Source organism: Cherax quadricarinatus, chromosome 85 (genome assembly GCF_038502225.1).
Source record: "Cherax quadricarinatus isolate ZL_2023a chromosome 85, ASM3850222v1, whole genome shotgun sequence".
In the NCBI taxonomy this organism is placed as follows: Eukaryota; Metazoa; Arthropoda; class Malacostraca; order Decapoda; family Parastacidae; genus Cherax; species Cherax quadricarinatus.
The window spans coordinates 15,333,074-15,348,190 of NC_091376.1; the positions used below are offsets into that span (position 1 = coordinate 15,333,074).

General features: G+C 43.8%; 1 protein-coding gene across 1 annotated transcript in view; it reads right to left on the reverse strand.

The window, feature by feature from the left end:
- Nucleotides 1–15,117, reverse strand: part of LOC128703263 (uncharacterized) — a 51,992-nt gene that overhangs the window by 9,464 nt on the left and 27,411 nt on the right. The window contains exon 3 of the mRNA XM_070103447.1: nucleotides 5,966–6,075. Coding sequence (XP_069959548.1) covers nucleotides 5,966–6,075 — 110 coding nt within the window. The remainder of the gene's footprint in view (nucleotides 1–5,965; nucleotides 6,076–15,117) is intronic.

A 15,117-nucleotide genomic window follows, 5' to 3' on the forward strand; every position in this document is an offset into this window, starting at 1 on the left:
GTGCTTATGGGAGATTCTAAAGAAAAATTGCAAAGGTTAGTGGATGAGTTTGAGAATGTGTGTAAAGGTAGAAAGTTGAAAGTGAACATAGAAAAGAGTAAAGTGATGAGGGTATCAAATGATTTAGATAAAGAAAAATTGGATATCAAATTGGGGAGGAGGAGTATGGAAGAAGTGAATGTTTTCAGATACTTGGGAGTTGACGTGTCGGCGGATGGATTTATGAAGGATGAGGTTAATCATAGAATTGATGAGGGAAAAAAGGTGAGTGGTGCATTGAGGTATATGTGGAGTCAAAAAACGTTATCTATGGAGGCAAAGAAGGGAATGTATGAAAGTATAGTAGTACCAACACTCTTATATGGATGTGAAGCTTGGGTGGTAAATGCAGCAGCGCGGAGACGGTTGGAGGCAGTGGAGATGTCCTGTCTAAGGGCAATGTGTGGTGTAAATATTATGCAGAAAATTCGGAGTGTGGAAATTAGGAGAAGGTGTGGAGTTAATAAAAGCATTAGTCAGAGGGCAGAAGAGGGGTTGTTGAGGTGGTTTGGTCATTTAGAGAGAATGGATCAAAGTAGAATGACATGGAAAGCATATAAATCTATAGGGGAAGGAAAGAGGGGTAGGGGTCGTCCTCGAAAGGGTTGGAAAGAAGGGGTAAAGGAGGTTTTGTGGGCGAGGGGCTTGGACTTCCAGAAAGCGTGCATGAGCGTGTTAGATAGGAGTGAATGGAGACGAATGATACTTGGGACCTGACGATCTGTTGGAGTGTGAGCAGGGTAATTTTTAGTGAAGGGATTCAGGGAAACCGGTTATTTTCATATAGTCGGACTTGAGTCCTGGAAATGGGAAGTACAATGCCTGCACTTTAAAGGAGTGGTTTGGGATATTGGCAGTTTGGAGGGATATGTTGTGTATCTTTATACGTATATGCTTCTAAACTGTTGTATTCTGGGCACCTCTGCAAAAGCAGTGATAATGTGTGAGTGTGGTGAAAGTGTTGAATGATGATGAAAGTATTTTCTTTTAGGGGATTTTCTTTCTTTTTTGAGTCACCCTGCCTCTGTGGGAGACGGCCGACTTGTTGAAAAAAAAAAAAAAAAAAATTGTAGACAGCCTGTACTGTCTGCATAGACAGCCTATGCTGTCTGCCAACTGAGTACATATTTTGTGCCATGCTTGTGCTGCCACCTATAGGCCTATGCCACTTCAGTGTACCCAGACCTGCCTCTACCTCACTCTCTCAGCGGCCTTGACTCAGTCAACAAGGCCTACTCCCCTCTCCCTCGCGGGCATGGCCCTCCCGGGCCATGGGCACAAACACACTGCCTGTGTACCCCACGACATTGCAAATAAAGTATGAAACCTCTGAAGCCTTATCTTTGAACCCCGCTCTGCAGAACGACCAATAATCTGGTAAACATTGGTGACAGTGGTGGTCACAGTGGTTGTGTTGCTCGAGGAGGGAAGGAAAAGGAATGAAGTCGTCTTCACTTCATCACCCCATACAAGAAGTATCAGTGTCTCAACGAGTCATCCTGATGTCGTGTCTGCACGTTTCAGCATCCAGACATGGGTACAAGCAGGATTTGGCCGAAATTTACCGAATTTCTTGGAGAATTATGACTCCATGCCACAGTATCAAACTCTGTTCAAGTCACGTGTTCAGCGTATGGTTCTGCTGTTGTTGTTTAACTCAGCACGGCTATTTCAGCAAGTCAGCGGTGAGTTTGTGGTGATTTCAGTGTCCAGTGTGGGTGTTTCTTTAAGTGGGTATGTGGGAGAGGAAGTGGCTGGGTTTCTCGCCTCACTCACACCTCACCCGCCTACCACCACACTCCACCACTATGTACTCACTCCCTCTGCTGTGTTTTCTGCTGTTTTCCATGTGAATTCATTGCCAGAGCTGTGTATCCGAGTGCCCGACGCCACTCAAAGCTATGTGGATCACCAAGCCACGTAGATCACAAAGCCACGTGGAGTGTGGACGATGCGACGTGGATCTACAAGCCACGTGAGTTACCAAGCCAGATGTCCCAGGCCACATGCTGTGGTCTGCTGCCGTATCACTCAACTGACGTCACCTCACGACGTCACCCATGATGCTGCTCGACTTCACGACGTCACCTACGATGTTGCCCGACTTCACGACCTCACACCAGGACGTCACTTCGAGACGTCTGCTGACGTCACCTCGAGACGTCTGCTGACATCACCATGCTGCTGACGTCACCTTGCGATGTCACCCCATGACATCACCTCACGACGTCACGCCTGATCGACAGTGTTAGTTTCACAGTGAGCAATATGTTGTGTTGTAGAGAAGATTGAGTGAAGATATATGTCATATGATAATTAATTCCTCTCAGTCAGTGTTCTCACGTGCTCATGTATAGCTTAGTGTCGATATTTCGCACAGAAAAGCACCATTTGCTAGTAAGCCATGTAGTACCGCATGTGCAGTGTGGGTGTGTGCAGTTTTCCATGTGTCCTGTGTTGTCTTGAGCCCAGAACACTGTGTAGCACCTTGTGTTACTTGTCACCCAGTGTGACCTGCACATTTGACAGCTAATATTAGTCAGCCCAAGCAACTGAACCTCTTGCTGAGAGTGTCTTGACTGCAGAGACGCTTAGAGATGGGTAGCTGCATGATGTAAACATCGGCTGGATCTGGGCGCCAGGGAGGTGTTGGATGGTACCCAGCAACAGGAAGGTCACAACTCTTCCCAAGGAGTAGTTGTATAGGCAGCAGCTTCCGCCCAACAGCACAAAACGAACGAATCCAGGAGTAGTCCGTGAAGAGTGTGGGATCTTGTGACATGGTTGTCAATATCCGTCTCCTTAGTGGGGTACCTTGCTGCCTGTGCAGAATCGTGGCCACTTTGCAGGCGTTTATGTATCTTACTCTGTCAGCCAGGGAAGGAAGCCGGGCTTCAGATCTGAGACATACTGTGTTGGTCCAGATGGGGGCCCCAAGCATAGTTCTTATCGCCTGATTTTGTACGACCTCCACTCTTTGCCTGCTCTGCGGGAAGAGATGAGCTAACGCCGGTGCGCCGTAGTCAATGAGCGAGCGTATAGCTTGTATATAGTACAAGCGAAGTACATCTTTGCTTGCCCCTGCACGGTGCCTCGTCATGGCTCTCATGGCGTTGAGTCTGAGTAGAGCACGTGACCTGACATACTCGGCCTGTTTCTGAAAGGTCAGCTTTTTATCAATGTAGATTCCCAAGTACAGGTAGGAGCCTGTCCACTCAAGTTCTATATCCTGAATACGTAATCTATTCACAGGATCTGGTCCCTTGAACATCATTGCAAGAGATTTCTCGGCCGAGATCTTGAGGCCTAGTTCCTTGCAAGACTGCGTAATTAGGTCCAAAGCTCTCTGAGCCTGTCGTTCTAAATTGCCTTTCCCATTCACTACGAGTGCAAGATCATCAGCATAGCTGAGGAGCTGTGTACCACTATGAAAGGGAAGGCTCACAAGTTCCTGCATGAGGATGTTAAACAGGGTAGGACTGAGCACACCTCCTTGTGGCGTCCCGTTTTCCAGGGATTTAAAGGAAGAGTAGTGTCCCTGAAAGCTGATACAGGCCTGCCTGCCTGCCCCTAAGGTAGGACTCTATCCAGGCCAGGAGGCGTCCTTTGATTCCCTTCCGAGCTAGTATTGCCAGAATTGCTGTGGGGCTGGCTAGCTCAAATGCCTTTTCAAGGTCGAGGTAGACGACAATACTAGGTTTTTTGTTACTGTCAGCAATCTGGCTTAGTAGAGTGGTTATGCACTCTGCTGTACCCACTCCTTTGGTGAAGCCAAATATGTGATGATGAGAGGGTCCAAGTTTCCATAGGAGGCGGTTTAACACCATCCTCTCAGCAGTCTTGGCTAAGCAGCTGGTCAGCGATATGGGTCTCATACTGCCTGGGTCCTTGGGCTTTGGAATTGGTACGATGGTAGCTTTCTTCCAAGCTGCTGGGAGTGTCCTGGCCCTCCACGACTTGTTAATGACGTCTAGTATGGCCTCCCATCCACTCTGCCCAGCCCGTGCAATCATGGAGTATGTAACACCATCGATGCCCGGGGCAGTGTCACCTGTGTTCTTAATGGCACGTCGGAGTTCCAAGTCCGTGAGGTCTTCATCAGTCACATCTTCCGACTCACATGCAGCTTGTATCGTTAGCTGGCGCTGTGGCAGAAGATCTGTCTGTATATTCCGGATGTCCTGTGGGAGCTGAGTGGATGCTCCCCTGGAAGTGAAAAGCTCCACTAGTTTCTCAGCTTCCTGGGATGGATTCGGGTGTGCTGGTGGCCTCGGCTTGCTCTTGCCATTTGCTATGTTGAGCTTGCCCCATATCTCAGATAAGGTGGTGTGATGCCCGAATGTTGAGCACCACTCCAGCCATTTCTCAGTTTTTACTCTGAGAGAGACTCTGCGGGCATGCTGCACAATGGCTGTTAGAGTATTCCTGTTCTCTGCCGTAGGGTTACGCCTGTATAGCTTCCTAAAAGAGTTGATGCGGTGGTTCTGCTCCCGCACCTCGTCGTTGTAGAACCACCAGTCTCTTTTGTGAGTGCGTCCTGCGGACTTCTTTGGAATTGCGCACTCTGCTGCCTGGATGAGAACAGTGATTAGCTCCTGTTCAGCCGTATCACAGTCTTCAGATAGAGAGTATGTGGACCACCAGTCATGAAGATAATCCTGGAACACCTTCCAGTTGGCCCTCTTTACGTCCCATCTAGGAGGCAGCTCAACTGTGGGAGGCCTGTTGATGTTGAAGGTGGTGATCACTGCAAAGTGGTCACTGACAAGGTGAGGATGAGTTTCCCATGTGGCTCCTGCTGCGAGTTGTCTTGACCCGAAGGTAAGGTCGAGGCAGCCACCCAACAGGTGTGTGGGGTCTCCATTGTTTAGCAACTTTACCTCTGGAATATCGTGTAGGAGCATTGCTATGTGTCTGCCAACAGCATTGGTTGCTGAGTGAGAGTGCAGCATTGGGTGATGTGCGTTGAAATCTCCACCCACAATAATACACTCAGTGCGTGCTAGTGCGAGGAGCTCTGCAATGTCAAGGGTGTGTCTTGGGTTCTTGTAGATGTTATATATGGTAATGGGCGCCCCAGGTATGTGCACAAGGATGGCCTGTACCTCAACATCCTCCCCACAGTCCACAGGGTTGGCTATAACAGAATAGAATGGCATTCTATTCAAGATTGATGGACTGAACACATCGACTCAAGGTTGAGGGACTGATTACCTCATTCTCCTCCTGTTCTTCTAGTTTCTCCTACGTATGGACTGATGAAGCCACTGTGTGGCGAAACGTTTCCTCAATAAAGATACCCAAGAGTTGCACATGTGTCTAATTTATCAACATGTCGGTTCTCTGAACCATTCATCTACAAACCCTCTCACTCATGCATTAATCCAACCTAAATTTGAAACTACCCAAAGTTCAAGCTTCAATAACCCAACTAGGTAGACTGTTCCACTAATCAACTACCCTATTTCCAAACCAATACTTTCCTACATCCTTTCTAAATCTAAACTTATCTAATTTAAATCCATTACTGCGGGTTCTCTCTTGGAGATATACCCTCAAGACTTTATTTATATTCCCTTTATTAATACCCATCTTTGGTATAACTCTACTTTCATACGTTCCCGTCTTCGCTTCCATAGATAAAGTTCTTTATTTCCACAGACTCCTCAGTGCACCACTCGCATTTTTCCCCTCATCAGTCAAAGAGAGAGAGAAGGGAGAGAGAGAGAGAGAGCGAGATAGAGAGAGGGAAGATAGAGAGAGGGAGAGAGAGAGAGAGAGAGAGAGAGAGAGAGAGAGAGAGAGAGAGAGAGAGAGAGAGAGAGAGAGAGAGAGAGAGAGAGAGAGAGAGAGAGAGAGAGAGAGAGAGAGAGAGAGAGAGAGAGAGAGAGAGAGAAAGAGCGAGAGAATACATTTGAAGACTGACCAGGTTCTTGGCACTGTAAGGCACAGGGGCTGCAGAGGTCTTTGCAGTAGTTGGTGTCAGGGACGATCTTCTCACATTCCCTCACACTTTCGGCAGCATTGAAGAAGTACCTGATGCAGACAACAGAGCATCACTCCTGGATATTAGCAGACGACTGAGATGCCTCAGACTCAACACATCAAACAGTATGTAGACTCATTACGTTTGTGAATTGTATCCTTAATGACCCAGGTGCAGTCGATATCTTTTATACCTAAGAAATTAGCATGTTCTAAGACGATGTGTGTACTCATACAGAGTTAAACATAAATGACAAAAATTATGTACTACGGCTTACGAAATCTTAATAACCATTCTATAGCCTGAATCAGTTTAAGTACCAATTAATACTCAAATTTTTTACTATTTTTGCTACCTCTTTTTTTTTAATAATGCATAATTAAAATTGTACCGCTGAATACCCATGCCTGGTCTTAAGTAGTATGTAAACAGTATTAGTCTATCTGAAATGCTCATACATCCTAGTGGCTTTCTATGGTGTAATAAAGTTGGTAGAATTACCGACAATATGTAAAGTAAAAGGACACAAGTGCAACTAATGTGACATTTATTGTGGCAACGTTTCGCTCTCCAGGAGCTTTATCAAGCCATTGATAAAGCTTGATAAAGCTCCTGGAGAGCGAAACGTTGCCACAATAAATGTCACATTAGTTGCACTTGTGTCCTTTTGCTTTCTATGGTGCTTAACAGTATTGTATTACATGTAAACTATATATTTTTAAGGCACAAATAAGTATTTCTTTTGTTAAGAAGTCATTGAACGGTGGATACTGCACTAGTCTGCCTTGGTTTTAGAACTGTCTTGGTACAGGCTCGTAACCTCCTTCTGGTGATTTTGGTGATTTTTTTTTTGTATTATTTTGTGTATATTGTATGTGTAGTAAAAACTCATTCTTTAACGGTTGACATTAATACAAATTATAATGTTAGGAGACAAGAACAAATAATGTGACATTGTGGCAATGATTCGATATGTTGCCACAATAAAATGTCACATTAGTTTCACTTGTGTTCTTTTACTTAACATATTGTCGGTAATTTTATCAGGATGGAAATAAATGGTATAAAATACCGACACAATGGAAATATAAACACATATGCAGTATAATGTGATCCTTTATTGACTACGTTTCGCCCACACAGTGGGCTTTTTCAAGTTACAAACAGGTAGTTCTGTTTGTGACTTGAAAAAGCCCACTGTGTGGGCGAAACGTAGTCAATAAAGGATCACATTATACTGCATATGTGTTTATATTTCCAATTTTATCAGACTATTACACGTATTATAATGCATCAGAGAAGAACCAAAATGAAGACAGTGAAATAAATAAAACTGTCTTCTTGAGGATGGACTGGTAACATCAACCAATGTTTATTTCGCTTTTGAGTTTATTTTGTATAAAAATGAAACATAAATAAATTTGAAATGTATATACATTAAATGTTAACTAAAATATTCACGACAGGTTAGTTGTAAATAAGACAGAAGGAAGCACTGGTTAGAAATAATAATAATAATAATAATAATAATAATAATAATAATAATAATAATAATAATAATAATAATAATAATAATAATAATAATAATAATAATAATAATATCTTTATTTTTACCAGGAATGATTAGCTGTGAGTAATATTTGCCTACCATGGGTGAGCAGGCCTAGTTCAGTGCTCCTCTGTCTTTATTTTAAACTTCATTATAAAATATCTTGAAGTGTCTTTAGAAGTTATGTATGCAGTTAGTTTTATATATTTCAAATTAATTGTGAATAAATTTGTAAAATCTGCATAAAACAAGGAGCCATTAATTTGATAATGTATTAATATAAATTATGTATACCAGTAATGGAATATTTATTAACAAATGATAGAAAAATCCCTGTATATGAAGTCCAACAAACATCATTTTATGTCTCTTGGCATCTTAACTGAATACAAATCATACATAGGAGGCATTAAATAGTGTCAAAACGCTTAATCTAAAAATAAAAGCAGTTTAGAGATCAAGCGGAACGTGTGTTAGCCCCATTCTGTCACTTCAACTTCATATTGTTTCAGACAACGGAACAATGCTCTTCTCCAGACTGAGGGACTGACCACCTCAAAACTTTAAGGGTGATGGACTGATTACATCGTCTTCAAGTATCTTCTGCTTCTATCAACCTTTCTGTACTCGACTGAAGAAGCCTACTGTGTAGGCGAAACGTTTCGAAATAAAGATACCTAACTGTTGCATATGTGTCTTACCTAACAATCTGTCGGTATTTCATACCATTTTAATGTTCATCGTGTGTTAGCTCTGTTGTTTGTTACTATGCTAACTTGTAGGACAATAAATCTCCCAAACTTATTGTCCTACCAGTTAGAGGAGCGTTACTCGTCGGCCAAGTGATACTCTCGTGACACTCTCCTACATTCACTGTTAAGTCTGAGGGAAAGATGGAGGGTGAATGTTTGATGACTGTAGGAGCATTCCTCTTTCAGGACAGCAGGGCTGGTAAATAAGTATTTCTAAGATAGAATCCAATGATCACTACCCTTTTGGCTCTAGTGTCATGCATGTAAAGATAATGTAAGAAATCGTCTCTGTTGGTTAGTTTGCAATAACCCAGAGGGTAAACTTTCCTTTTTCCTCGTCCGTGCAGAGTAGGACATCAAGAAAGAGAAGTCGTTCATCTCGTCCCTTCTCTACTGTAATTGAGTAGAAGGTTCCACAATGTTAAGCTTCAAAGGCAGATCATCCATGCTGAATCATCTGTATAAAATAGCCAACACATCGCCCGCTTAACATTGCTTCATCACACCCTTTGCTCCTCCTGATCCTCCGTGCACAGAGTGGCCAAGACTGACTGACTGGAGAACACATGGCCATTCTATACCATTTCCTGAACATAACAACTTTCCTTCCTTGATGTTCTACTCTACGAAGATGAAAATCCCACTTTCAGGGTCTATAGGAAACGTACCAATAACCATAATTTGTTACATCATCTTTCGCACCATGATATTAAAACCGAAGGGATGCTCATGTAGCTGGGTATGCCTGTTTTCCTCTAGGGTAGCTGAGCTCTTGGAGAAAATTCTCCGGTAAAGGGGATATCTCTCAGACCTCTCAGCACCTCCTCAGCCCTCTGAGGGACTTGGCCCTCCCGGAAGGGCTAGTGGACTCTTTCTTGCAAACAGGTTTATTAAAACCACTTGTATGTGCCGTAGGGTCACGAGGCACGCCTTCCTCTCCTTGCTAGACTTCTTAATCAACTATACAACGAGGTTACATTACTCTTTTCCCCTTAGCAGGAAAATTAAGGGAAAACCTGTGCCCCACTTTATCTACAAGTTGGGACTATTATGAATTCTAGTCTATAGCTGAATAACAAGAAACCTACTCTCTTGTATTGAATATTGTTGCAATTTGTAGCAAGAAAGGGATATAAAGCTGAGTTCAGCATATTCCTTTGTGCGGACAATGAGCTGGAGGGCGACGAGGGAGGCGGGCCTTACATTGTTTTAAGGAATGGATGAGATGAGACGTGTGTGTATCACGAGGGCGTTTTCTACTTATCGTTAAAAGACAAAGGGACAGTAGTAACCAATGAGTTCTTGACTTGTTCATTCTCAGGAAACTAGAAAAGTTAGACTAGTTCCCTTATATGAGTCAGGAAATTCGCAGTAGAACTAATCACGTAGTGTTTATTGCATATCCGTGTTCTCCCTGCTGTGGATAATTCCACGAAACTATGGAGAAGTGATGTTACTGAATGATGAAGTGCAACCAGTATTGTTAGTGATTACAACGAACATTCCCAACGTAGTGGCGAATATTAGTGCAACATTCCACGAGACACTCAAGCCTTCACTCAAGTCACCGATATCGACCTTATTGGCGCTGTCAATGCCATAAGCTTACGTTGCATGAGCAAAGTAAGGCTTAATCTCACTTGTATCGCCAAAAATGAACTGCAGTCCATGGACAGGCACAAGGTGATTAGGGCTGTCATATTCGAGGTCGTAATTCGAGGGCTTTACGCCCAAACCAAGTGATCACCACTACACATTTCAGATGGTAGTGAAATGCTGGATATACACTCCTTTGGGGCAAACTGTTTTCAAACAAAATTGTTAATCAACAGCCACTGTGGAATGTGGAACAGCACCCAGAAGGGATGTCCAGGGAGAAGCTGCTGGACATTGTGCTGTTAACAGAGAAATAACAATTTCTATATGTAATAAAGTTGGTAGAATTACCTTTTACTTTAATTTCTATATGTTTCTTTCATACAGGAAAGTGTAGTTATGGCCACAAGGGCATTTTCAGTAAATCAGTCCTTTTTCAGTCTTTTCTCAGTTGTTGTTTGAGGTATATTTTTGACAAATATTTTCAGGAAAGAGTGAAAACACTTTGTCTTGTGCACCAAAACTGGTAAACAAAAGAGCTACAATTTTTTGATCGACGGCCTCCTTCTTCGGGGGGGGGGGAGGAATGCTTTTTCCCTTTTTTTTTTTATTTTGCTCCAATTTTAATGAAAATTTTCCTGTGAATTAAGTAGCATTTGAGACACTACACAATATGCTTTCAGTCACTTTTTTCCATAAAGTTAGATAGAAAAAAATTAATAGTTATATTCTATGGGTCTTACAGCTTTCCTTCTAGTACAAATATGGTAAGATGTACAATGTTCTAGTTGACATCAGACGATAATCATTGTAGAGAAGGTGATGAGCGAAATGTCAACAGAAATCATTATACAAAATGTTGAATTTTTTTTTGGAAAAAAATCCATAAAAGCAAAACGGTAAAACATATCACAAATCCCTTCTCTACTTTAATAGAACCATCATTCCTCAATAATGTGTGAAAAAGTCATGATGCTCCTATAAATACTCTTCGCAAGAGAAGGAAAATAATGTCAACTTATTCCTGAGTTATTCATATATATTTTTGCCTGAAACTGTAGGGTGGCTGCGCGCCACCTTTCACCGACCAGCCTGACCCTACTGTCATGGGCGACTCATAAGTCACTGAGGTACTGGTGGTGTGCACAGTGCAGTGATCAGTTAGGTTAGGTTAGGAAAGGTTCCTCAGGAAACAGCGCAGGTTTCTCCTAACGCGGGTCTTAGTCAGATGATAACCCACCATTGGAGCTTTTGGTCATCTGACAGATACTTAGAAATGTGCTAGAAACAAGCTGATTATATCAAAATGATGCCAGAATTATGCACTATTTTTTTGTCAAGAAAACATTTTTTTTTTTTCAAAATTTTTAGATTTTTGTCCCAGAAAGTCTCACAGAGCGTTGCTCCCTACCTTCAGCTGACCCAGCAACACCCTGCATTGTTTTCACTCAAGCAGTAGACGGCCTACAGACTAGGAGTTCCTCCTCTTTCTCCCACCAGACTGTGGGCCTGGTTGACCCTCAGGGCAAGCCTAGACACACTGCCTGCATCAAGAATCCAATAGAGTAAAGTCGACTCCTCCAAGAAGCATCATTAACACCCTGTCATCAAATACCACTCATTATATTGGCACATGTAGTGTTTACAACAGTTGTGTTTGCCTGGACAGAGGAAGGAAGATGAAGCCACTGTCTCTTTCATCCATCTCTCGATAAGTTCTGATGTCGTGTCTGCAACTCCTATCATCCAGACATAGGTACAAGCAGAATTCAAATCCGAATTCTCTTAATTTCCTCGGGTCCCACAACACACTATACTATTTCTATGTAAGGTAATCGGTCCCACCTGCATATTGATGCTATTCTTTGTGCTCAGTAAGGCTATTTCAGCACGACAGAGGTGAGTTTTGTATTTTCACATCCAAAGTGGTAGCGTCCACCTTGGGCTCCACGTTTGTGTACGGGTTAAGAAGGGAGGCGGCGGATCATCCCCTCACCGTACACCGCCATACTCCCACCATGCCTACAGTGGCCCAGGGCCTGGTGGCAAAAGTTCTCACTTCACATGGTGAGGATCCGGGTTCGATTCTAGGCGAGGGAAGAAACATTAGGCACTTTTCCTTACACTGCATTATTTATTAGTGTAAATTATGTAATAATATTACCATATGTTCAGTGCGGGTGTGCAAGTTTTCTGTGTGGTTCAGTGAGGTGGTCTAAGCCCAGATGAGTGTGTAGACCACAGTGTGGTCTGAGACCTTGTGTTACATGTCACCCCAATGTGACAGTTTGTCGACTGACACTAGTCAGTCCAGGCGTCAGATACATGAGTCGTCTGAGCACCCTGTACAAAAAGTACGTAATTACGCTCACTGCTCTCGTAGACGTCACGTCAGACGCGTCCCTACTATGACTCCTGGATACCCTTGAGTCGATACTCCTGAGTCGTCTATGCTACGACTCACTCTGTCACCACCATCAAGCTGTGCTGAGCAGTTCTCGCCAGTGATTGCCCCTACACAACGTCCAGTATTGGGCCCCTACTTAAACAAGATGGGTCTTACACAGATGACAACAAGGAAATGAGTGAGCTACTCAAGTCCCAATATGACTCAGTTTTTAGCAAGCCGCTAACCAGACTGAGAGTCGAAGATCAAAATGAATTTTTTATGAGAGAGCCACAAAATTTGATTAACACAAGCCTATCCGATGTTATCCTGACGCCAAATGACTTCGAACAGGCGATAAATGACATGCCCATGCACTCTGCCCCAGGGCCAGACTCATGGAACTCTGTGTTCATCAAGAACTGCAAGAAGCCCCTATCACGAGCCTTTTCCATCCTATGGAGAGGGAGCATGGACACGGGGGTCGTCCCACAGTTACTAAAAACAACAGACATAGCCCCACTCCACAAAGGGGGCAGTAAAGCAACAGCAAAGAACTACAGACCAATAGCACTAACATCCCATATCATAAAAATCTTTGAAAGGGTCCTAAGAAGCAAGATCACCACGCATCTAGAAACCCATCAGTTACACAACCCAGGGCAACATGGGTTTAGAACAGGTCGCTCCTGTCTGTCTCAACTATTGGACCACTACGACAAGGTCCTAAATGCACTAGAAGACAAAAAGAATGCAGATGTAATATATACAGACTTTGCAAAAGCCTTCGACAAGTGTGACCATGGCGTAATAGCGCACAAAATGCGTGCTAAAGGAATAACAGGAAAAGTCGGTCGATGGATCTATAATTTCCTCACTAACAGAACACAGAGAGTAGTCGTCAACAGAGTAAAGTCCGAGGCAGCTACGGTGAAAAGCTCTGTTCCACAAGGCACAGTACTCGCTCCCATCTTGTTCCTCATCCTTATATCCGACATAGACAAGGATGTCAGCCACAGCACCGTGTCTTCCTTTGCAGATGACACCCGAATCTGCATGACAGTGTCTTCCATTGCAGACACTGCAAAGCTCCAGGCAGACATCAACCAAATCTTTCAGTGGGCTGCAGAAAACAATATGAAGTTCAACGATGAGAAATTTCAATTACTCAGATATGGTAAACATGAGGAAATTAAATCTTCATCAGAGTACAAAACAAATTCTGGCCACAAAATAGAGCGAAACACCAACGTCAAAGACCTGGGAGTGATCATGTCGGAGGATCTCACCTTCAAGGACCATAACATTGTATCAATCGCATCTGCTAGAAAAATGACAGGATGGATAATGAGAACCTTCAAAACTAGGGAGGCCAAGCCCATGATGACACTCTTCAGGTCACTTGTTCTATCTAGGCTGGAATATTGCTGCACACTAACAGCACCTTTCAAGGCAGGTGAAATTGCCGACCTAGAAAATGTACAGAGAACTTTCACGGCGCGCATAACGGAGATAAAACACCTCAATTATTGGGAGCGCTTGAGGTTCCTAAACCTGTATTCCCTGGAACGCAGGAGGGAGAGATACATGATTATATACACCTGGAAAATCCTAGAGGGACTAGTACCGAACTTGCACACGAAAATCACCCACTACGAAAGCAAAAGACTTGGCAGACGATGCACCATCCCCCCAATGAAAAGCAGGGGTGTCACTAGCACGTTAAGAGACCATACAATAAGTGTCAGGGGCCCGAGACTGTTCAACTGCCTCCCAGCACACATAAGGGGGATTACCAACAGACCCCTGGCAGTCTTCAAGCTGGCACTGGACAAGCACCTAAAGTCAGTTCCGGATCAGCCGGGCTGTGGCTCGTATGTTGGTTTGCGTGCAGCCAGCAGCAACAGCCTGGTTGATCAGGCTCTGATCCACCAGGAGGCCTGGTCTCAGACCGGGCCGCGGGGGCGTTGACCCCCGGAACTCTCTCCAGGTAAACTCCAGGTAAACACCAGTATCAGTCGATAATAGTCTTGAGTCATACGGCCAGAAATCCTGCCCAGATGCCGAGTTCTGACGATGCCTCACTCGAGGGCACCAGCAAGTTGTGCTCCAAGTTGAGTGAACCCAGCACGATGACTGCTTTACCATCGCAGACGAGACTGTACCCGGTTATATAGCTCAACCAGCAGTGATGTGTACTGATGTGTTGCAGTATCTATCCAGATCCAGGAAGGCGTGCAGTGACGCCCACCGAGGCTCACTATGTTGACACATGATGTTTTTGGCACAACCCCTTGTTTTTCTTCCCTCCCCATAGGAAGTTTTTGTCCATTATATATTTTTTTTTAACAAGTCGGTCGTCTCCCACCGAGGCAGGGTGACCTAAAAAGAAAGAAAATCCCCAAAAAGAAAATACTTTCATCATCATTCAACATTTTCACCTCACTCACACATAATCACTGTTTTTGCAGAGGTGCTCAGAATACAACAGTTTAGAAGCATATACATATAAAGATACACAATATATCCCTCCAAACTGCCAATATCCCAAACCCCTCCTTTAAAGTGCAGGCATTGTACTTCCCATTTCCAGGACAAGTCCGGCTATATAAAAATAACCAGTTTCCTTGAATCCCTTCACTAAATATTACCCTGCTCACACTCCAACAGCTCGTCAGGTCCCAGGTACCATTCGTCTCCATTCACTCCTATTTGAAACGCTCATGCACGCTTGCTGGAAGTCCAAACCCCTTGCCCACAAAACCACCTCTACCCCCTCCCTCCAACCATTACGAGGACTACCCCTACC